Consider the following 23020-nt stretch of genomic DNA (forward strand, 5'->3'; position numbering starts at 1 on the left):
CCATTATTGACCCCTTTAATTTCCGTCCCATGAGAGATGACTACCCAGCTACTGTATATCCTCTCTCTCTCGCTCCCCAGAACCAGAATCGAATAGAAGGACGGCCTTACCTTGCCCTAATGCCTCCTCGTCCGATCCATTCCTCAAACAATAAAATATCCTCAGATAGCTAGGCTCGGTCGGGACGTACGCATGGAGGTGGAGGAGGAGCTGCCTGCTAGCGCTGATCTTACCGGTGGCTCAAAGCAGGCGACCACCACGACGCCCTTCTACCTCGCCTTAGATCACACAGCATCTGCCACGTCGTCTCCACCGCCGGCGGCGCCGCTGCCGTGTGCTGCCAACAGCGAGAGGGGATCCGAAATAATCAAGGCGAAGATCATGTCCCACCCACTCTATCCGGCTGTCTTGAGAGCCTTCATAGACTGCCGGAAGGTATGCGTGCAGCAGATTTCCTAGAGACATACAATTCTACAGCTAATTTTGCCAGAGAGCGAAAGCTAGCATGGCTTCTTGATTTTTTTATGTGCTAGCTCCGTCCTTATATATTATTCTCCAATTTTTCATGAGGAAGTTCTCTTTTGTATTTTTTTTGTTACTTGAGGTCGGAGCGCCGCCAGAGATTGTCGGCCGGCTTTCTGCCCTCGCTGATGACGTCGAAATGAATTCAGACGACAAACAAGAACAGCGACGAGCGGCAGACCCAGAGCTCGACCAGTTCATGGTATAACAACGTATATATCTATAAATATATATCACTACGTGAGTAACTCATTCATTTCTGGGTTTTCTGATCGTGTATATATCTGGCTGAGACAATGGATCTACATGTCGTGTGTTACTGTGTGCGTGCGCAGGAGATCTACTGTCACATGTTGGTGAGGTACAGACAGGAGCTCACAAGGCCAATCCAGGAAGCCGACGAATTCTTCAGGAGCATGGAGGCCCAGATCGACGCGTTCTCGTTATTAGGTGATTATGTTTAACTAAACTGAGTTGATAATCGTCTTGAGTTGTTTTTTTTCCGTCTCTGCTGGGAGTAGCCGTAGCCGTAGTACTATACCGACTGTTGCAGTACGTGCAGGTATCCTAGTACACATGATTGTTTGCCAATCACAGAAAACATTTATTTGGCGCTGTGTAGTATTAAGTCCTTGCGTGCATTATATTGTGGTGTGTTATCTAGCTAGCTAGGCTATGCACACTCATATAACTTAGCACTTAGCAGTAACAACATGAACATTTCTTGCTGCGACGAAGATAAAGAGTAGTATATATTGGGTTTTTTAGAAGCTAATAAGTGTGTGCATGCAAGAAAAAAGAGTGCCTAGCTATAATTTTCCCACAAAAAAAAACGGGGACTAACTGAAAGTTCTTATGTGAACTAACTATGTTCTTAATAAGGCTTAAGAACATTTCTTGCAGCTATGCATGCATGCGCTCGAGCTCCTGCGGCAGCTCTGGATCCATTTATGTCGTCTGCACAACATAGTTTACACACTTTCATTTTCTTGATCTATAACCATGCACCTGCTTAAATTCTTGCTGAATTTGTTGTTAGGCAGAACTTAATAGTAATCAGAGGAGCACCACCATGTGTAAGCTTCTAATGAATTAACTACTTATCCCCTAGCTAGCTGTTGCATGCATGGAACTAATAAAATGCCTTATTGATTGATTGCTTTAATTTGCACTCAGATCGATTAGTTAGCAACCACCATCTACCGCCGGTGGTAGGGTTCTATGTATCCCACTGTTCACCCTGTCAGAACCCCTGTGGCCTCGTCGTCTCCGAGACGGCTGTAGGTGGCATGTGGAGACTCTGGCTAGAGGGGGCGCCCAGGAGAACCTGGCCCTCGCGGCTGCAGGACGCATGCATGCTGGATCTCTGGCGGCTGCTGCCTGCACCCCGCAGGCAGTAGCATTCAGCATCAGCACCACGCCAGGCTACCCCTCTCTCTCTCTGCAACTCTCTAACAGTGCACCTTACTGTGCCACCGCTGCTCCTGTTCGTCACACACAGTCGGGGTTGGAACCCACGGCGCCAAAGTAACTGACCGAGGGCTTCACTACCTCTTGTCGATCTGTCGGCTCTACGTACGTCTGGCCGCGAGCCGTCCGATCGGCGTGGTCGTCAGATGGCGACGCCGATCTCGAGAGGCACTCTCGATTTTCTGCTGCCGCCGCCGCCGCCGCTGATAACTCGCCGTGCGCTGTGGCCGTGCTTTCAGCTTCCGCTGCGTGTTTGCATGCCGGTACGTACAGCACATATATACGCTAGATCACTGTGGACGTGACAATCGTCAGGTCCTGGACATGGCGTCGCGCCATGCCATGCATGCCACCAGCGGCCAGCCTGCAGCTAATCTCTGTGCTCGCACTGCATGGGCATGTGGAGGCCTCTGATTGAGTGGTTAATTATTGGCTAGCTTTTCCATGAGCGACAGGAGTACGTAGGGCTAGCTCCGGAGAGATGACGAGTTTGTTGTTGACGATGCTGGTGCTGGTGGTGGGGTGTGTGCATATTCCATGATGAGTAGGGTGACTACATCACTGCGGCCTTGTATGAATCCTCTCGCAGCATACATGTGATGCTACTAAGGTTAGTTTGAGGTTTACATGGGCCGTTCAATAGCTTGGCTTGCTTTTACATTGGGTAGGTTTACATGCGGCCTTGTATAGCCTTGTATGAATCCTCTCGCAGCATACATGTGCTGCTACTAAGGTTAGTTAATTTGAGGTTTACATGGGCCGTTCAATAGCTTGGCTTGCTTTTACATTGGGTAGGTTTACATGCGGCCTTGTATGAATCCTCTCGTAACATTCTGCAAACGCTTTGACGAGTATAGCATTTGACAAAGATGTCTCGATAAACAGTTTATCGATAATGGTATCTTTGCCGAGTATTTTTTATCGGACACTCGACAAATAAAAGTCATCGTTGATGGCAGCAAGCGACTGTGACGGAGCCTTTGCCTAGTGCCAGGCTAGCAAGCACTCGACAAAGCGAGCTCCAATGGGCCCCATGCCAGTTTCTTTGCCGAGTGTTTAAACTGACACTCGACAAAGGGAGCTCTAGTGGGTCCCCACGGCAGACTTTGTGCCGAGTGTGCTGGCTGGCACTCAGCAAAGAATGAGCCTTTGTCATGTGCGAGGACCATAACACTCCGCAATGATACTTTACCGGTTTTTAGGTGTGCATTCTTTATCGAGTGCTATGGTCAATGTACTCGGCAAAGTAACCATATACCTACTTTTTTATTTGTTTTTGTTATTTCATGAAACAAATAAAAGATATATGTCATTGAAAAGAACATGTTGTCATAACATTTCAAAACAAAGGCACACTTTGTCGGCTAAGTTTGTAAACATAGTACATAACAACTTTCACGAAACAATGTCAAATTTGTATCACAACCTCTACATATGATATCATGATATTTCGACAAGTTTCATGATTTTCTGAGTTTGATTGTGTTTTATACAATTTTAAAACAACTGGATCGCAAGTTCGCGATCATGTTTTGTGAACATGGTATTCGAAATTTCTGGTTTGTTCCTGTTTTAGGCCGTAACTTGTGCTCAATAACATCATTTTTGCATTCGTTGTTTTTTTATTTTTTGAGTGACTTGCAGTTCAAATTTAAATTATCTGAAGAAATTCAATTAAATGAACTAAATCCAATAGATATAGCAAACACTTTGAGAAATGTGACAAAATTAAACATGTAGGTTCAGAGACTATAGAAACACCACAAAAAGTTTGGGGGAAAAGAAAAAACAAATGAACTTTGTTGAGTGTCTACAAAAGACACTCGACAAAAGATGTGTTTGTCGAGTGTCTTACTTGGACACTCGGTAAAGACAAACCTTTGTTGAGTGTCCGACTCGGGCACTCGGCATAGGTAACAGACATCAGCTATCGTCAGTTGCTGACGACGCTTTGTCGAGTGCCTAGTTGTGCCAAGAGTTGGGTGCTCAGAAAAGATTTCTTTACCGAGAGCCTTTTATGACGAATGTTCGACTCTCGGCAAAGACACTCGTCGTCGAGTGTTTCCTTTTGCGGAGTGTGGCACTCGATAAAGTGTATTTTGTCGAGTGACCGATAGATTGCCCTCAACAAAGCGTTAAGCACTCGGTAATTAAAGAGCCAGATTCTGGTAGTGCAAGTCCAAATATCTGAAGTATTTTTCTTTGTGATGAAGCGAACGGTTTGATGGGTGTCCAGGAATCCATACTTGAAAATAATCCTATGTGTATGGTTACCACTAAAACTTTGCTCTAAGACGAACCTAAACCATGTGTTATCTAAATTGTGCCATATAAGGTTTATCTATAGTGTTCTTGAGAGCACCTAGAGGGGGTGAATAGGTGATCCTGCAATAAATAACTCTAAACAAGACAAATGTGGTTTAAAACAAGTGTCAGTAAAAGCCAAAACCAAGTTGTGATGAATAGAGGTAGAGAGGAGAAGAGAACTCTTCACTTGATTGTTCCTTTAAGATATGTATTTAAACTTAGGAACAATAACACAAGTGAAATATGAGAACTCTTTGGAAGATAACAATCACAATAAAGAAATGCTTAAGACACACAACGATTTTATCCCATGGTTCGGTGCCTACTCCACGTTGTGGTGACCTCCTTCGGTCAAGGGTTGCACTCAACCCCTCTCAAGTGATCCAAAGATCAAACTTGAGTACCACTGTTTTATTCCTTATATCAAGTTTTCCCTTTGTGAGGAATCTCCATAAGTTGGAGTCTCTCATTCCTTATACAAATAACCTCGATCAAAGCATAAGAGTAAGGGGGAGTAGCAACACACACAAGAACTTAAATTCCAGCAACACACGCACATGAGTCAAGAAAAGAGCACGAGAAACAACACAACGGAGTTACAACTCAAACACGTGCTCAAATCTCTACGTAGTGAAGAAGCAACGTGGTCGCGAGGTCTCGCCATTGTAGGATGTTCAAAGAATGCTTGATCCTTGGCTCCATGCGCTTAGGGTAGCCCCAAGGGCCAAGAGTCATTTAATCTTCATTTGGAAGGCACTGATTGCCTTTTGTCTGTGGGCGCACCGGATTGTCCGGTGCACACCGGATAGTGAACAGTTCACAATTTCTTGCCTTCTTTGCGAAGCCGACCGTTGACAGCCATTGGCCCCATGGCACACCGGACAGTCCGATGGCGCATCGGACAGTCCAGTGCATCCGAGTGACCGTTGACTCGGCTGATGTGACAGCCGCTGATCGCGCGGCCGGCTGTTGGTCAGGCACGTGGATGGCACACCGAACAGTCTAGTGAATTATAGCTGCGGCGCCTCAACAAATTCCCGAGAGTGGCATGTTCATCGTTTTGGCCAGCCTGGGCATCAGACACTTTCCAGTGCACACCGGACAGTCCGGTGCACCCCAGTCTTATTCAAGTTTGGCCAAACTTAGCCAAACTTCTCCGTTCCAATTTGTCTCGACTTGAGAAGTTTCCTAGCACTTAGATTAGCATAGTTAGTAACAAAGACAATTGACTAAGTGCTAGATTCATACCTTTGATTCGTCATTCCATTGGGATTGGCAATGTGCTCAGACTCATAGTAGGCATGTTTCAACAAAGTGATGTGTTGGGCACTTAATCACCAAAACTCTTTAGAAATGGCCCAAGGGCACATTTCCCTTTTAGTTCTACCCATCACAAAATGCTTTGCAACCTATAACACAATCCTAACTAGACTACCAAAGTACACTAGGAATGTAAGTGAATATAATAGAACTCAAGCAAGTGTGAAAACAAAAATGTTGTAAGTAAATTTGATGATCTAGCAAAAGGGTGCAAACAATCATAAAAAAGGTTTACCAATGATTTTGGTGGACAAAACACTACTCCAAGTCGACGTTTGATCTCCACCAAGGATATTTTCCTAGTTATTGAGGCTCTCTCAGTCAAGACCTTATACTATATGTGATAGTCGCCTAGAGGGGGGGTGAATAGGGCGAAACGAAATTTACAAATATAAACACAACTACAAGCTGGGTTAGCGTTAGAAATATAAATGAGTCCGAGAGAGAGGGCGCAAAACAAATCCCAAGCGAATAAGCAAGTGAGACACGGAGATTTGTTTTACCGAGGTTCGGTTCTTGCAAACCTACTCCCCGTTGAGGAGGCCACAAAGGCCGGGTCTCTTTCAACCCTTCCCTCTCTCAAACGGTCCCTTGGACCGAGTGAGCTTTTCTTCTCAAATCAAAGCCGGGAACAAAACTTCCCCGCAAGGGCCACCACACAATTGGTGCCTCTTGCCTTGATTACAATGGAGTTGTGATCTCAAGAACAAGTGAGAAAGAAAGGAAGCAATCCAAGCGCAAGAGCTCAAATGAACACGGCAAATCACTCTCACTAGTCACTAGGGCTTTGTGTGGAATTGGAGAGGATTTGATCTCTTTAGTGTGTCTAGAATTGAATGCTAGAGCTCTTGTAGTAGTTGAGAAGTGGAAAACTTGGATGCAATGAATGGTGGGGTGGTTGGGGTATTTATAGCCCCAACCACCAAAAGTGGCCGTTGGAAGGTTGTCTGTTCGATGGCGCACCGGACAGTCCGGTGCACACCGGACAGTCCGGTGCCCCCTGCCACGTCATCACTGCCGTTGGATTCTGACCGTTGGAGCTTCTGACTTGTGGGCCCGCCTGGGTGTCCGGTGCACACCGGACAGGTACTGTTTGCTGTCCGGTGTGCCAGCATGGGCGATTCTGACTCCTGCGCGCGCTGTGCGCGCATTAAATGCCGCAGCAGGTAGCCGTTGGCGCGAAGTAGCCGTTGCTCCGGAGTCGCACCGGACAGTCCGGTGCACACCGGACAGTCCGGTGAATTATAGTGGACTAGCCGTTGGAGTTTCCCGAAGCTGGCGAGTTCCTGAGGCCGACCTCCGTTGGCGCACCGGACACTGTCCGGTGTACACCGGACAGTCCGGTGAATTATAGCCGAGTCGCCTCAGGGAATTCCCGAAGGTGGCGAGTTTGAGTCTGAGTCCCCTGGTGCACCGGACAGGTACTGTTCACTGTCCGGTGGCACACCGGACAGTCCGGTGCGCCAGACCAGGGGTGCCTTTGGTTGCCCCTTTTGCTCCTTTGTTGAATCCAAAACTTGGTCTTTTTATTGGCTGAGTGTGAACCTTTTTACACCTGTATAATCTATACACTTGGGCAAACAAGTTAGTCCAAAGATTTGTGTTGGGCAATTCAACCACCAAAATTATATAGGAACTAGGTGTAACCCTAATTCCCTTTCAATCTCCCCCTTTTTGGTGATTGATGCCAACACAAACCAAAGCAAATATAGAGATGCATAATTGAACTAGTTTGCATAATGTAAGTGAGAAGGTTGCTTGGAATTGAGCCAATAAAACTACTTACGAGATATGCATGGAATGTTTCTTTCTTATATAACATTTTGGACCACGCTTGCACCACGAGTTTTGTTTTTGCAAACTCTTTTGTAAATCTTTTTCAAAGTTCTTTTGCAAGTAGTCAAAGGTGAATAAATAAGATTTTGCAAAGCATTTTCAAGATTTGAAATTTTCTCCCCCTGTTTCAAATGCTTCTCCTTTGACTAAACAAAACTCCCCCTAAAAGAGATCCTCCTCTTAGTGTTCAAGAGGGTTTTGATATATCATTTTTGAAATATTACTTTGTCCCCCTTTTGAACACAAATAGGATACCAATTGATAAATACTCTTGGAAGAATACTAAGTTTTTGAAATTGGTGGTGGTGCGGTCCTATTGCTTTGGGCTCATTTCTCCCCCTTTTTGGCATGAATCGCCAAAAACGGAATCATTAGAGCCCTCAAAGTGCTTTCTTCACCTTTGGTCATAAATGAATGAGTTAAGAGTATACCAAAGACGAAGTCCTTTTCCTTGATGCTCATTTCTCCCCAAGGAATAGAGAGTTGCTTGGAGTGATGGCGAAGTATGAGTTACGGAGTGGAAGCCTTTGTCTTTGCCGAAGACTCCAATTCCCTTTCAATATACCTATGACTTGGTTTGAAATAGACTTGAAAACACATTAGTCATAGCATATAAAAGAGACATGATCAAGGGTATATAAAAGAGCAATGTGTGCAATTTTAACAAAAGAAGTTCCTAGAATCAAGAATATTGAGCTTATGCCTAAGTTTGTTAAAAGATTGTTCATCAAGAGGCTTGGTAAAGATATCGGCTAATTGATCTTTAGTGTTAATGTAAGAAATCTCGATATCTCCCTTTTGTTGGTGATCCCTAAGAAAATGATACCGGATGGCTATGTGTTTAGTGCGGCTATGCTCGACGGGATTGTCGGCCATTTTGATTGCACTCTCATTATCACATAGCAAAGGGACTTTGGTTAATTTGTAACCGTAGTCCCGCAGGGTTTGCCTCATCCAAAGCAATTGCGCGCAACAGTGGCCTGCGGCAATATACTCGGCTTCAGCGGTGGAAAGAGCGACCGAATTTTGCTTCTTTGAAGCCCAAGACACCAAGGATCTTCCCAAGAACTGGCAAGTCCCCGATGTGCTCTTCCTATTGATTTTGCACCCCGCCCAATCGGCATCCGAATAACCAATCAAATCAAATGTGGATCCCCTAGGATACCAAAGCCCAAACTTAGGAGTGTAAGCCAAATATCTCAAGATTCGTTTTACGGCCGTAAGGTGAGCTTCCTTAGGGTCGGCTTGGAATCTTGCACACATGCATACGGAAAGCATAATATCCGGTCGAGATGCACATAAGTAGAGTAAAGAACCTATCATCGATCGGTATACCTTTTGATCCACGGACTTACCTCCCGTGTCGAGGTCGAGATGCCCATTGGTTCCCATGGGTGTCTTGATGGGCTTGGCATCCTTCATCCCAAACTTGTTTAGAATGTCTTGAGTATACTTCGTTTGGCTAATGAAGGTGCCCTCTTGGAGTTGCTTCACTTGGAATCCTAAGAAATACTTCAACTCCCCCATCATAGACATCTCGAATTTCTGTGTCATAATCCTACTAAACTCTTCACAAGTAGACTCGTTAGTAGACCCAAATATAATATCATCAACATAAATTTGGCATACAAACAAGTCATTTTCAAGAGTTTTAGTAAAGAGTGTAGGATCGGCTTTTCCGACTTTGAAGCCATTAGCAATAAGGAAATCTCTAAGGCATTCATACCATGCTCTTGGGGCTTGCTTGAGCCCATAAAGCGCCTTAGAGAGCCTATAGACATGGTTAGGGTACTCACTGTCTTCAAAGCCGGGAGGTTGCTCAACATAGACCTCTTCCTTGATTGGTCCATTGAGAAAGACACTTTTCACGTCCATTTGATAAAGCTTCAAGCCATGGTAAGTAGCATAGGCCAATAATATGCGAATTGACTCAAGCCTAGCTACGGGTGCATAGGTTTCACCGAAATCCAAACCTTCGACTTGTGAATACCCTTTGGCCACGAGTCGAGCTTTATTCCTTGTCACCACACCATGCTCATCTTGCTTGTTGCGGAAGACCCATTTGGTTCCTACAACATTTTGGTTAGGACGTGGAACTAAATGCCATACCTCGTTCCTCGTGAAATTGTTGAGCTCCTCTTGCATTGCCACCACCCAATCCGAATCTTGAAGTGCTTCCTCTATCCTATGTGGCTCAATAGAGGAAACAAAAGAGTAATGTTCACAAAAATGTGCAACACGAGATCGAGTGGTTACCCCCTTATGAATGTCGCCGAGGATGGTGTCGACGGGGTGATCTCGTTGGATTGCTTGGTGGACTCTTGGGTGTGGCGGCCTTGGTTCTTGCTCATCCTCCTTTTCTTGATTATTTGCATCTCCCCCTTGATCATTGCCATCATCTTGAGGTGGCTCATTTGATTGATCTTCTTCTTCATCGACTTGAGCCTCTTCCTCATCTTGAGTTGGTGGAGATGCTTGCATGGAGGAGGATGGTTGATCTTGTGCATTTGGAGGCTCTTCGGATTCCTTAGGACACACATCCCCAATGGACATGTTCCTTAATGCGATGCATGGAGCCTCTTCATCACCTATCTCATCAAGATCAACTTGCTCTACTTGAGAGCCGTTAGTTTCATTAAACACAACGTCACATGATACTTCAACTAGTCCAGTGGACTTGTTAAAGACCCTATATGCCCTTGTGTTTGAGTCATAACCAAGTAAAAAGCCTTCTACAGTTTTAGGAGCAAATTTAGATTTTCTACCTCTTTTAACAAGTATAAAGCATTTGCTACCAAAGACTCTAAAATATGAAATATTGGGCTTTTTACCGGTTAGGAGTTCGTATGATGTCTTCTTGAGGATTCGGTGTAGATATAACCGGTTGATGGCGTAGCAAGCGGTGTTGACCGCCTCGGCCCAAAACCGATCCGAAGTCTTGTACTCATCAAGCATGGTCCTTGCCATGTCCAATAGAGTTCTATTCTTCCTCTCCACTACACCATTTTGCTGTGGCGTGTAGGGAGAAGAGAACTCATGCTTGATGCCCTCCTCCTCAAGGAAGCCTTCGATTTGAGAGTTCTTGAACTCCGTTCCGTTGTCGCTTCTTATTTTCTTGATCCTTAAGCCGAACTCATTTTGAGCCCGTCTCAAGAATCCCTTTAAGGTCTCTTGGGTTTGAGATTTTTCCTGTAAAAAGAATACCCAAGTGAAGCGAGAATAATCATCCACAATAACTAGACAGTACTTACTCCCGCCGATGCTTATGTAAGCGATCGGGCCGAATAGATCCATGTGTAGGAGCTCCAGTGGCCTGTCGGTCGTCATTATGTTTTTATGCGGATGATGAGTGCCAATTTGCTTCCCTGCTTGGCATGCGCTACAAATCCTGTCTTTCTCAAAATGAACATTTGTTAATCCTAAAATGTGTTCTCCCTTTAGAAGCTTGTGAAGATTCTTCATCCCAACATGGGCTAGTCGGCGGTGCCAGAGCCAACCCATGTTAGTCTTAGCAATTAAGCAAGTGTCGAGTTCAGCTCTATCAAAATCTACCAAGTATAGCTGACCCTCTAACACTCCCTTAAATGCTATTGAATCATCACTTCTTCTAAAGACAGTGACACCAATATCAGTGAATAGACAGTTGTAGCCCATTTGACATAATTGAGATACAGAAAGCAAGTTGTAATCTAAAGAATCTACAAGAAAAACATTAGAAATGGAATGGTCAGGAGATATAGCTATTTTACCAAGACCTTTGACCAACCCTTGATTTCCATCCCCGAATGTGATAGCTCGTTGGGGATCTTGGTTTTTCTCGTAGGAGGAGAACATCTTCTTCTCCCCTGTCATGTGGTTTGTGCACCCGCTGTCGAGTATCCAACTTGAGCCCCGGATGCATAAACCTACAAAACAAGTTTAGTTCTTGACTTTAGGTACCCAAATGGTTTTGGGTCCTTTGGCATTAGACACAAGAACTTTGGGTACCCAAACACAAGTCTTTGACCCCTTGTGCTTGCCCCCAACATATTTGGCAACTACCTTGCCGGATTTGTTAGTTAAAACATAAGATGCATCAAAAGTTTTAAAGGAAATGTTTTGATCATTTGATGCACTAGGAGTTTTCTTTCTAGGCAACTTAGCATGGGTTGGTTGCCTAGAGCTAGATGTCTCACCCTTATACATGAAAGCATGATTAGGGCCAGAGTGAGACTTCCTAGAATGAATTCTCCTAATTTTGCTCTCGGGATAACCGGCAGGGTATAAAATGTAACCCTCGTTATCCTGAGGCATGGGAGCCTTGCCCTTAACAAAATTAGACAATCTTTTAGGAGGGGCACTAAGTTTGACATTGTCTCCCCTTTGGAAGCCAATGCCATCCTTGATGCCCGGGCGTCTCCCACTATAGAGCATACTTCTAGCAAATTTAAATTTTTCATTTTCTAAGTTATGCTCGGCAATTTTAGCATCTAATTTTGCTATATGATCATTTTGTTGTTTAATTAAAGCCACATGATCATGAATAGCATCAATGTTAACATCTCTACATCTAGTGCAAATAGATACATGCTCAACGATAGATGTAGAGGGTTTGCAAGATTTTAATTCTACAACCTTAGCATGTAACATGTCATTCTTGGTTCTAAGGTCGGAAATAGTAGCATTGCAAACATCAAAATCTTTAGCCTTAGCAAGCAATTTTTCATTCTCAATTCTAAGGCTAGCAAGGGAAGCATTCAACTCATCAATCCTAGCAAGTAAATCAACATTATCATCTCTAGGATTTGAAGTTGAAATATTGCAAACATGTGAATCAACCTTAGCATTTAAACTAGCATTTTCATTCCTAAGGTTGTCAATCATCTCACGGCAAGTGCTTAGCTCACTAGATAATTGTTCACATTTTTCTACTTCTAGAGCATAAGCATTTTTAACCTTAACATGTTTCTTATTTTCTTTAATTAGACAGTCCTCTTGGGAATCCAAAAGGTCATCCTTTTCATGAATAGCACTAAATAATTCATTTAATTTTTCTTTTTGTTCCATGTTAAGATTGGCAAAAGGGTACGCAAGTTATCCTCCTCATCACTAGCATTTTCATCACTAGAGGTTTCATATTTAGTGGAGGATCTTGATTTTACCTTCTTCCTTTTGCCGTCCTTTGCCATGAGGCACTTGTGGCCAACGTTGGGGAAGAGAAGCCCTTTGGTGACGGCGATGTTGGCGGCGTCCTCGTCGTCGGAGGAGTCGCTTGAGCTTTCGTCGGAATCCCACTCCCGACAAACATGGGCATCGCCGCCCTTCTTCTTGTAGTATCTCTTCTTCTCCTTTCTCCTCCCCTTCTTGTCGTCGCCTCGGTCACTGTCACTTGATATAGGACATTTAGCAATAAAATGACCGGGCTTACCACATTTGTAGCAAACCTTCTTAGAGCGGGACTTGTAGTCTTTCCCCCTCCTTTGCTTGAGGATTTGGCGGAAGCTCTTGATGACGAGCGCCATTTCCTCATTATCGAGCTTGGAGGCGTCTATTGGTTGTCGACTTGGTGTAGCCTCCTCCTTCTTTTCTTCCGTCGCCTTGAATGCAACGGGTTGGGCTTCGGATGGGTCGCCAAGCTCGTTGATTTTCCTCGAGCCTTCTATCATGCACTCAAAACTTACAAAATGCCTGATAACTTCCTCGGGGGTCATTTTAGTATATCTAGGATTACCACGAATCAATTGAACTTGAGTGGGATTAAGAAAAATGAGAGATCTTAAAATAACATTTACCACTTCGTGGTCGTCCCACTTCTTGCTCCCGAGGTTGCGCACTTGGTTCACCAAAGTCTTGAGCCGGTTGTACATGTTTTGTGGCTCCTCCCCTTTGTGAAGCCGGAACCGACCGAGCTCCCCCTCGATCGTTTCCCGCTTGGTGATCTTGGTAAGCTCGTCTCCCTCGTGCGCGGTTTTGAGTACATCCCAAACCTCCTTGGCGTTCTTCAACCCTTGTACTTTGTTATATTCCTCTCTACTTAGTGAGGCGAGGAGTATTGTTGTGGCTTGTGAGTTGAAGTGCTCGATTTGGGCCACCTCATCCTCATCATAGTCTTGATCCCCTACTGACGGTACCTGCGCACCAAACTCAACAACATCCCATATACCTTTGTGGAGCGAGGTTAGATGAAATTGCATTAAATCGCTCCACCTAGCATAATCTTCACCATCAAAAGTTGGTGGTTTGCCTAATGGGACGGAAAGTAAAGGTGTATGCTTTGAAATGCGAGGGTAGCGTAGGGGAATCTTACTATACTTCTTGCGCTCTTGGCGCTTAGAAGTGACGGATGCCGCGTCGGAGCCGAAGGTGGAAGGTGATGAAGTGTCGGTCTCGTAGTAGACCACCTTCCTCATCCTCTTGTGCTTGTCACCGCTCCGATGCGGCTTGTGGGAAGAAGATTTTTCCTTCTTCTCTTTGTGATGAGAAGAAGATTTCTTCTCCTTCCCTTTGTTGGAGGAGATCTTCTTCTTCTCCATCCTCTTGGTGCGGGACTCTTCCGATGAAGTGCTCCCTTGGCTTGTAGTGGGCTTTTCGCCGGTCTCCATCTCCTTCTTGGCGTGATCTCCCGACATCACTTCGAGCGGTTAGGCTCTAATGAAGCACCGGGCTCCGATACCAATTGATAGTCGCCTAGAGGGGGGGTGAATAGGGCGAAACGAAATTTACAAATATAAACACAACTACAAGTTGGGTTAGCGTTAGAAATATAAACGAGTCCGAGAGAGAGGGCGCAAAACAAATCCCAAGCGAATAAGCAAGTGAGACACGGAGATTTGTTTTACCGAGGTTCGGTTCTTGCAAACCTACTCCCCGTTGAGGAGGCCACAAAGGCCGGGTCTCTTTCAACCCTTCCCTCTCTCAAACGGTCCCTTGGACCGAGTGAGCTTTTCTTCTCAAATCAAAGCCGGGAACAAAACTTCCCCGCAAGGGCCACCACACAATTGGTGCCTCTTGCCTTGATTACAATGGAGTTGTGATCTCAAGAACAAGTGAGAAAGAAAGGAAGCAATCCAAGCGCAAGAGCTCAAATGAACACGGCAAATCACTCTCACTAGTCACTAGGGCTTTGTGTGGAATTGGAGAGGATTTGATCTCTTTAGTGTGTCTAGAATTGAATGCTAGAGCTCTTGTAGTAGTTGAGAAGTGGAAAACTTGGATGCAATGAATGGTGGGGTGGTTGGGGTATTTATAGCCCCAACCACCAAAAGTGGCCGTTGGAAGGCTGTCTGTTCGATGGCGCACCGGACAGTTCGGTGCACACCGGACAGTCCGGTGCCCCCTGCCACGTCATCACTGCCGTTGGATTCTGACCGTTGGAGCTTCTGACTTGTGGGCCCGCCTGGGTGTCTGGTGCACACCGGACAGGTACTGTTTGCTGTCCGGTGTGCCAGCATGGGCGATTCTGACTCCTGCGCGCGCTGTGCGCGCATTAAATGCCACAGCAGGTAGCCGTTGGCGCGAAGTAGCCGTTGCTCCGGAGTCGCACCGGACAGTCCGGTGCACACCGGACAGTCCGGTGAATTATAGTGGACTAGCCGTTGGAGTTTCCCGAAGCTGGCGAGTTCCTGAGGCCGACCTCCGTTGGCGCACCGGACACTGTCCGGTGTACACCGGACAGTCCGGTGAATTATAGCCGAGTCGCCTCAGGGAATTCCCGAAGGTGGCGAGTTTGAGTCTGAGTCCCCTGGTGCACCGGACAGGTACTGTTCACTGTCCGGTGGCACACCGGACAGTCCGGTGCGCCAGACCAGGGGTGCCTTCGGTTGCCCCTTTTGCTCCTTTGTTGAATCCAAAACTTGGTCTTTTTATTGGCTGAGTGTGAACCTTTTTACACCTGTATAATCTATACACTTGGGCAAACAAGTTAGTCCAAAGATTTGTGTTGGGCAATTCAACCACCAAAATTATATAGGAACTAGGTGTAACCCTAATTCCCTTTCAATATGCCACAAATACACTATTAATATGTATCATTGATAGCCTCAAAAGTCACTAGTAGCCTCACATTCGGTCACTTGACACCTCTTCACTATGGAGCTTGATCCAACAAGGAATGAAGGGGCCTCATCATCCTCGCACAAGGTCTTTTTACTGCTCCATGATAAGACAAAAGATCATCAAGGATGTATTGAGCCATAAAGCCCCCAAGGCTACGTATGGTACAAGTATGATTCACCATAGAACCAACAACTTCTTGAGATCACTCTATCATACATGCTTGTACTAAATAACACTTTGAAAGTTTGGATCTCTTCTCAAGTTCCTATGCTTGCATCTGATCTTAAATAACCCTAGCACTTCAAAAGGTTGCATGGAAAGGGGTATAAACTGACTAGTCAACTAGAAATTATCATTGTCGAATGACCACATGTACTCACAAAATGACATATCTAGTAGACATCTTATGTAGGCACTACATCATCTGAGGTGTAGAACTTCTCATCAACTAACCATTGGGCATTGTCTTAAGTTACTATATGAAACTCATGTAGGTAGTTGTATGATGTTTAGATATTCCAATCAAATGAACATATGGCGAGTCCTTTAAACCTTGCCACACCAGATATGCATCACTTGAAGTTACATTGCAAAAATCAAGTGCTCCTTCTTTTGCTTTGCATCAGATCATTTGGTGTGTATAAACATCAAGGTATTGAACTCCTACCTTCTTTGTGATAATAAGTTGTTGCTTCGTGCCATGCTACCACGAAATCATGAATTTGTGCATTTTGCACACTTCCCTCCTTAAGCACTATGCAAAACTCTAGACTTTGTATTTTTTTGCTTAGTAGATTATCAAGAATTTTTTATACTTTTACTTTGAGTAGTACATCAAACTTTAGTGGTTGCAATTTTCTTGACATCAAACACCTAATGTACACATTCTATATAAGTCTTTACTTAGTTTTCTTATATCTTTGTCCTAGCTTCGTGGACTTATCTTGCATTGCTTTGCATCCTCATGACCTACTAATCACATTCTTGGCAAATATGTTATTATTAATGACTATGTTGTTACTTAATCATCAAAATATAAAATTATGACTTTGAAGGTCATAATTGTGTATAATTGATAGTTTCGAGTGCTTAATTTTGGATTTTGGTGTGGTTTATTCCCCCTTTGGCTCAGATAGATGCCTATGTTGTGATATAAAAAAGTATTGTGCAATGTTTTGATGTTGCTAAACTATTATAGGTGCGGAAGAAATACACTTTGGCTCATGTGTTGCATGCGTGTTTATATAGAGTTGAAACCACCCTTGTCGTGGATTACATCAAGGTCGTTACAAGCTTGGGCGGTACTCATGGATCATAACAACCTATCAAATTGTCTAAAAGTGCCGCCATCTAAAGTTACTACATGCTTATTTATTTGTTATACAAGTTTATCTATGATACACCCCATCAATCATGACCAAGCTAACTTAAGGTTGTTCTTAAAGTTTTCAAGTTGTTGAACTGTTAGAGATTTGTTGAATCCCTTTACTGACATGTCTTTAGAAGGAAAAATGAGCATACACTTAAATATGTTTAGTATGAGCATGAAACATTGAGGTAGCTACCAAATATAGGCCCTAGATTGTCACAACATAATTTGGCTTCCTATGGTCCATGTATACTAATTTCTTGTATCAAAGCTTGAATCTACACCACCTCAACAATGGCATTAGCTATGACTTTCTAATCTGTCTTAATGTTTGGTGGTGAGATAGTAGCTTATTTGCGACTACTCCAAGAAATTAGATTTGATCCTAAGAATACAAAAAAACCACTAGTGGAACATTTATCATCAAGGCATCCTTCTTAGTCTACATAAAAAAATACACTTACCAAAAGTGATTTGCTTCTTCCAATTTTAAGCCCAACTTTGGTACACATTTTTAGATACCTCAAGATCCTCTTACAACTACCTAATGTTCTAGTGTGGGAGTATGCAAGAACTGACAAACTTTATTAATAGGAAAACCAATGTCAAACCTCATGAGAGTCAAGTATTAAAAGTGCACCAACTATGTTGCGATATAACTTTGCATCATTAACTCCTAAAGGAGTTCCCTCAAAAGCTAACAACATCTCATTAACCGACAATTGCAAACTTGCAGTGCAACATTCCAACCTTTTTCAATAGATCTGTAGCATATTTGTCTTGTGACAACACTATGGCATTAGAAACTTTGTTCACTTCCATACATAGAAGATAGTGTAACTCACCTAGATATTTTAAGGCAAACTCCTCACTAAATTTTTTAAGAGGTTAGACACACTAACTTAGATTGAACTTGCAACTATGATGCCATAAACGTATATTATAACAAACATAGTGATTTCATTACTATTGAGATAGGACAAAGATGTGTCTACTTTGGATGATCTAAAACCAAGTTCCAATAATTTTGCACTCAACTGATAATACCAAGCCCTTGGAGCTTGTTTCAAACCATATATTGCTTTATCTAACTTGCAAACATAATTTAGCATAGTTTTATTTTTATATCCTAGAGGTTGGAACATGTACACATCATATTTTAAATAGCCATGAACAAAAGCATTCTATACATCTATCTAGCAAAGAAACCACCCTCTAGAAATTGTTATAGACAAGGTAAGTCTCATAGTAGTTGCCCTAACAACTAACTAAACATATCTTCATAATTTATACCATACCATTGCCTGAAATCTTTTGCAATAGTTCTAGCTTTATATCTATCTATACCACCGTCTACTCTCCTTTAAATTTTAAAGATCCATTACAATATATCACATTACTGCCTTTTTGAAGTCGAGCAAGGTCCTAGTTTCATTTTTACTAGTGCAACATACTCAATATCTATGACATGTTTTCAATTTTTATCTGCTGGAGCTTCTTCTAGAACTTGTGGCATGCCAGTTAGAATTTCATATCATGTGTCTAAAGATATAAACATATCCAGATAAAACATCAAGGCACTTAAAAGCCTTTGTACATATTGCCATAGCAAAAAAGACACTATTTAGAGCAAAATTAGAGCTTTCGATCGTTGTAGGGATGAAGATTGGGCCAACAAGCACAACTGAAGATACAAAGGAACAAATAGTCTGGTTTAGTGTAAAAAAGTTGCTCTAAAGGTGTGTCAAATTGAACTACTTTGTTGGGTGTACGATTGAAGTGGCAGTAAGGAAAGCCTCATTCCAAAACTTCAGTGGCATAGATGCTTGTGCTAAGAGATAAAATCTACTTCTTATATATGTATGTGTTTTCTCTCAACAAAGCTACTTTGTTAGTATGCATGAGAACAGGAAACATGATGAGATATTCCAACTGCGGTAAAGAAGGGATGAATTTTTCATATTCACCTCTCCAATCTATTTATGTGGATATAATTTTAATATCAAACATCCTTTCTAGTTTCTACCATAGTTTGGAATCCATGGAATCGTTTATACACATAAGATTTAAATTTCAATAAGTAAATTCAAGTAGAGTTGCTATAACCATCAACGAAACTACCATAATATTTATATTGTCTAGAAGAGTCTAGAGCAGGACACCACATATCTTAGAATATAAGTTGCAATAGATAGCTTGACACATTGGATGACATACGATAGGGAAGTTGATAGCTCTTTACTTTCTAACAAGCATCACACATAGACCTATTATTAGACAAAACTTGACACATGATACTATGACTTCTAATGTCTTTATAAGCTATGGGGAACATCATATGACCAAAGCGATGGTTCCATATGTCAAAAGATGTCTTATTGACTCCATGGATATGTGTTGTAGCAGATAGGGAAGATGGTACATGGTACAATCCATTGCACCATTGGCCTCTAAGAAGAGTGTCTTCATGTTCCAATCCTTTATCGGGAAAAATTAGGATAAAACCCCAATAAAACATTGCTATGAGACGCGAGACGATGAACTAAAATAAGATTTTTGTGGTTCGAGGAACATGAAGTATGTTATTTAATCAAAGATTGTGACTTGGGATATGGGTAGTAGATTTTTCCACATGACTAATAGCCATACCTAATCCATTTGTAGCATGGATGTCATCGCCTCCATTGTACTTGTCGTAAATGGATAAGTTCTCTAGGTCCCAAGTGTTGTGATCCATTGCCTCGGAGACCATGTACCAATTATTATCCATGGTTTGCAACATGTCTTTGTTCAGGTACATATGAATCATCATATTTGTGTCAGTAACGCTCTGCTATGTGCTCGATCTTGAAGCAGATGTAATAGGCTAGGTGACCGATGAAGCTGTTGGTCCTCTAGAGTTGTTGGTTGTTAGTGTGCTAACGTGAAGGAGATCCATTGGTGCCATTGCTGCCTCCACGTCCATTACCACCATTATCGTGGCCAATGCCACTACAACCTCCATGATTGGCACTCCCACGTCATCATCAATTGGCCATGTTGGTTGAGGACCTAAAGGACTTGCCTTGGTCTAGAAGATCCATCCTTGACTCAAAGACAAGCATCTGTGAATACAATTCACTCACTAAGATTGAATTCGTTCTAATTAGAACTGAAGACACAATTGTGTTGAGACCATGATCTAGTCCAGTAATAATGTATTTAACAAGTTCATCATCATCCTGAGGGCGCTCAACTATAGTCATTTTATCATCGAGTGATCTCATCTAGTCGAAGTACTCAACCATTATCATGATTCCCATCTAATTGGCGGCCAAGGTGAGTCGTGTGTTCATGGCTTGTGCCCTAGTTGGGGACAAGAACATCTTCTCGACTATGCCCATGCCTAAGTAGTAGTCTCTTTGATGCTATATTTGCAAGAACATCCTTTGACAGAGCTCATAAGATGAAGCTTAGGATCTGCTAGTTCGACACCAACCATTCTTCGTAGGTCAGGTTGGCAACTTTGACGATATTGTCATTTTGGGACCGTGAATTACAACGATGACCTTGGCTCTCTAGGTTGCATGGTTGGTTTTGGCTAGCTTTTCGGTGAGCAGAGAGGTAATCAAGGAATTCATGGTGAAGTCGGAGGAGGAATATGAAGCTTCGGGCATGTATGTGGTAGATATCTAATTGACTTTGGTGACCATATAAAACTATAGAGGTGCGGAAGCAATACACTTTGGCTCATGTCTGCATATGTGTTTATATATGGTTGGAGCAATGATAGTCATAGATTACATCAAGGTTGTTACAAGCTTGGACAGTATTCAAGGATCCCAACAACTTATCAATTTATATAGAACTATCACCATCCAAAGGTGTTACATATTTATCTGTTTGTTACACAACCATACAAGTTTATTTCTAATAGCTACTAGACGAGAATCACAATAGTAGTGTTCCATGTATCAAGAGGGAAGCACAAAGTGTGCTAGGTAGGTGAGGGAGGCAAAGCAATGGCCTTAAAATGCTAGACTAGTGAGGAGGTGAGTTATCGGAGTGCTCTAGAAGATAAGAGAGGAAGACAATGCAGAGATAAGGGGCATGGAAGGAAGATGACTAATGATCATTAGAACCCAATTACCATTCTTATTAGCGATTGAGTGTAAGTTACAATATTTTCAAACGATCAGTAAAATGAAGTATAACATCTTGTATTTAAAGCTAATGATAGACAATCATGTCTCATCCAAGCTTCCCCTACTCACTCCGAAAATTGGCAGCATAGGTGGGTGCTTCAGCTTCAGCCTTGGGTGCCTCCTAACATGGAGCAACTAGTAGTAGCTAGTCTAGTACACCTAGGTGAATATTTGATATAATTTGGACTAAAATACATTGGTGGCCATTTAACTTGTAGCATTGTATCATCTCGGACCCTGAACTCCTAAAATGGAAATCTAAGCCCCTAAACTTGTAAAAATGTATCATTTCGGTCTTTAAACTTTCAATGTGCATATTTCGATCATTATACTTGTATATTTGTGTCATCTGGGTCTCTAAACTTATTTTTGTGTCATTAAAGATCTGCTAGAATGTGCATGTTGAGAGTTTAGGTATCGGGACGATAAAACTTCACAAGTTTAGGGAATTAGATGTGTACTTTGGGAGTTTAGGGACCGAAATAATGATACAACGCTACAAGTTTAGCGATCGCCAATGTATTTTACTCTAATTATTGTACAAAATTAAAGGTGCTTATTGTTAGAAGGTTTGCACATTATATTTTATATGGTTATAGATTCCTAAGGCATCTATATAATGTATTCTACTATTCTAGATTGGTTCTTAATTTCTTATAAATAACATTCTAAGTAAAATCCAACAAATTAAGACTCTAATATATAAATAAACAGTACCAAAGAAATAGTCTAGCTCTCGTTTCCAAGGCCGGGTGGCCTAATAAACAGTTAGGTCAGACTTCAAAGCTTTGCATGCAGGGGCGAAGAAGTCATCCATCTTCACCACAAGCCAGCTCTCTACGTGCGCGATGTCTTTTGTAACATGCGTGGACTCACAATTAGAGTTGACAATAAGCTCTAAATTTTACGCTATAAAATATAAAGAGCGCATTTGGATCGCAATCCATTACCACCCCACTCACAATACTGCTAACCTTGGAGCAGATGACAACGGCTACGAAGGATGTGGCTCCTCCGACGAAGATGAGCAAGAAGCCGTCGACTTGGGCGGCCTGTCAGTTCTTGAGACCGGCAGCCCGTCCGGGGAGGACAACGAATTGAAGAACCGCCTCCTGAACAAGTACAGCGGCTACCTGAGCAACCTCTGGAGGGAGCTCTCGAGGAAGAAGAAGAAAGGCAAGCTGCCGAGAGACGCGCGCCAGAAGCTCCTCCACTGGTGGCAGCTGCACTACAGATGGCCCTATCCCTCGGTACGCGAGAGTTTCCACGCACGTCCATCATGCATGTTCGTATTGTAGTTTTGTAAGATCATGCAATGCACCACTTGGTGACGCACGACGCCGGCCGCATGCGTATGCAGGAGCTGGAGAAGGCGGCGCTGGCGGAGTCGACGGGGCTCGAAGCGAAGCAGATCAACAATTGGTTCATCAACCAGCGGAAGCGCCACTGGAAGCAGGCACCGCCGACTATGGCGCTGGCCACAGCAAATTACATGCTGGGTCCGCACGACGGCGGCGGTTCTAGCAGCTCGGCCTCCGCCGCCGGTCTCCGCGTGGAGGAGCAATACTTCACCGGCGGAAGCTCGTATCCCCGTGGCCCGTGACGACGATGTCACGAGGTGTCGACATGGATTGTTGTCGTGCATACATATACATACATACATGATCATTAAATTTGGGTATATAGATGGTTCATGGTGTGGACGTGTGGTGTTTCCTATATACAGAAATTTGATTGTCTCCTTACTTGCATTGCTCATATACATACATGTCTATATATGCAGCTAATGCCACAATTATGGAATTGTAACATTACTATTATTTGTTTCACTAACACGAGAGCAGTTGTACACATATATAAGCATGCACACATGGATGTTCCTTCTGATGTATGGTCCATGTCTGGCTAGCTGTTGTTGGAACTTAACTGGAACAATATGGCCAAGATTGGATCAGGTTGCTAATGATTAATATGTTCT

General features: G+C 43.1%; 1 protein-coding gene and 1 non-coding gene across 2 annotated transcripts; one reads left to right on the forward strand and one right to left on the reverse strand.

The window, feature by feature from the left end:
• LOC101027251 (uncharacterized) lies at positions 1–22929 on the forward strand. Its single transcript, XM_008646031.2, has 5 exons — positions 1–435; positions 605–724; positions 858–972; positions 22027–22292; positions 22403–22929. The coding sequence occupies exons 1-5, from the start codon at positions 193–195 to the stop codon at positions 22643–22645; spliced, it is 987 nt and encodes a 328-aa protein (XP_008644253.1). The 5' UTR covers positions 1–192; the 3' UTR covers positions 22646–22929.
• LOC111589418 (small nucleolar RNA Z247) lies at positions 19947–20087 on the reverse strand. Its single transcript, XR_004849843.1, has one exon. It is a non-coding gene; the product is annotated as a small nucleolar RNA Z247 (small nucleolar RNA).
• Positions 22930–23020: the final 91 nt, after the last annotated feature.

This window comes from Zea mays, chromosome 5 (assembly GCF_902167145.1).
Source record: "Zea mays cultivar B73 chromosome 5, Zm-B73-REFERENCE-NAM-5.0, whole genome shotgun sequence".
Taxonomy (NCBI): domain Eukaryota; kingdom Viridiplantae; phylum Streptophyta; class Magnoliopsida; order Poales; family Poaceae; genus Zea; species Zea mays.

Excerpts from the sequence above, each read along its gene's own strand:
- LOC101027251 (XM_008646031.2), top strand. The coding sequence starts at position 193 with ATGGAGGTGGAGGAGGAGCTGCCTGCTAGCGCTGATCTTACCGGTGGC. Across the intron at positions 436-604 it reads CCTTCATAGACTGCCGGAAG|GTCGGAGCGCCGCCAGAGAT; the intron begins GTATGCGTGCAG and ends TTGTTACTTGAG. Across the intron at positions 22,293-22,402 it reads ACAGATGGCCCTATCCCTCG|GAGCTGGAGAAGGCGGCGCT; the intron begins GTACGCGAGAGT and ends ATGCGTATGCAG.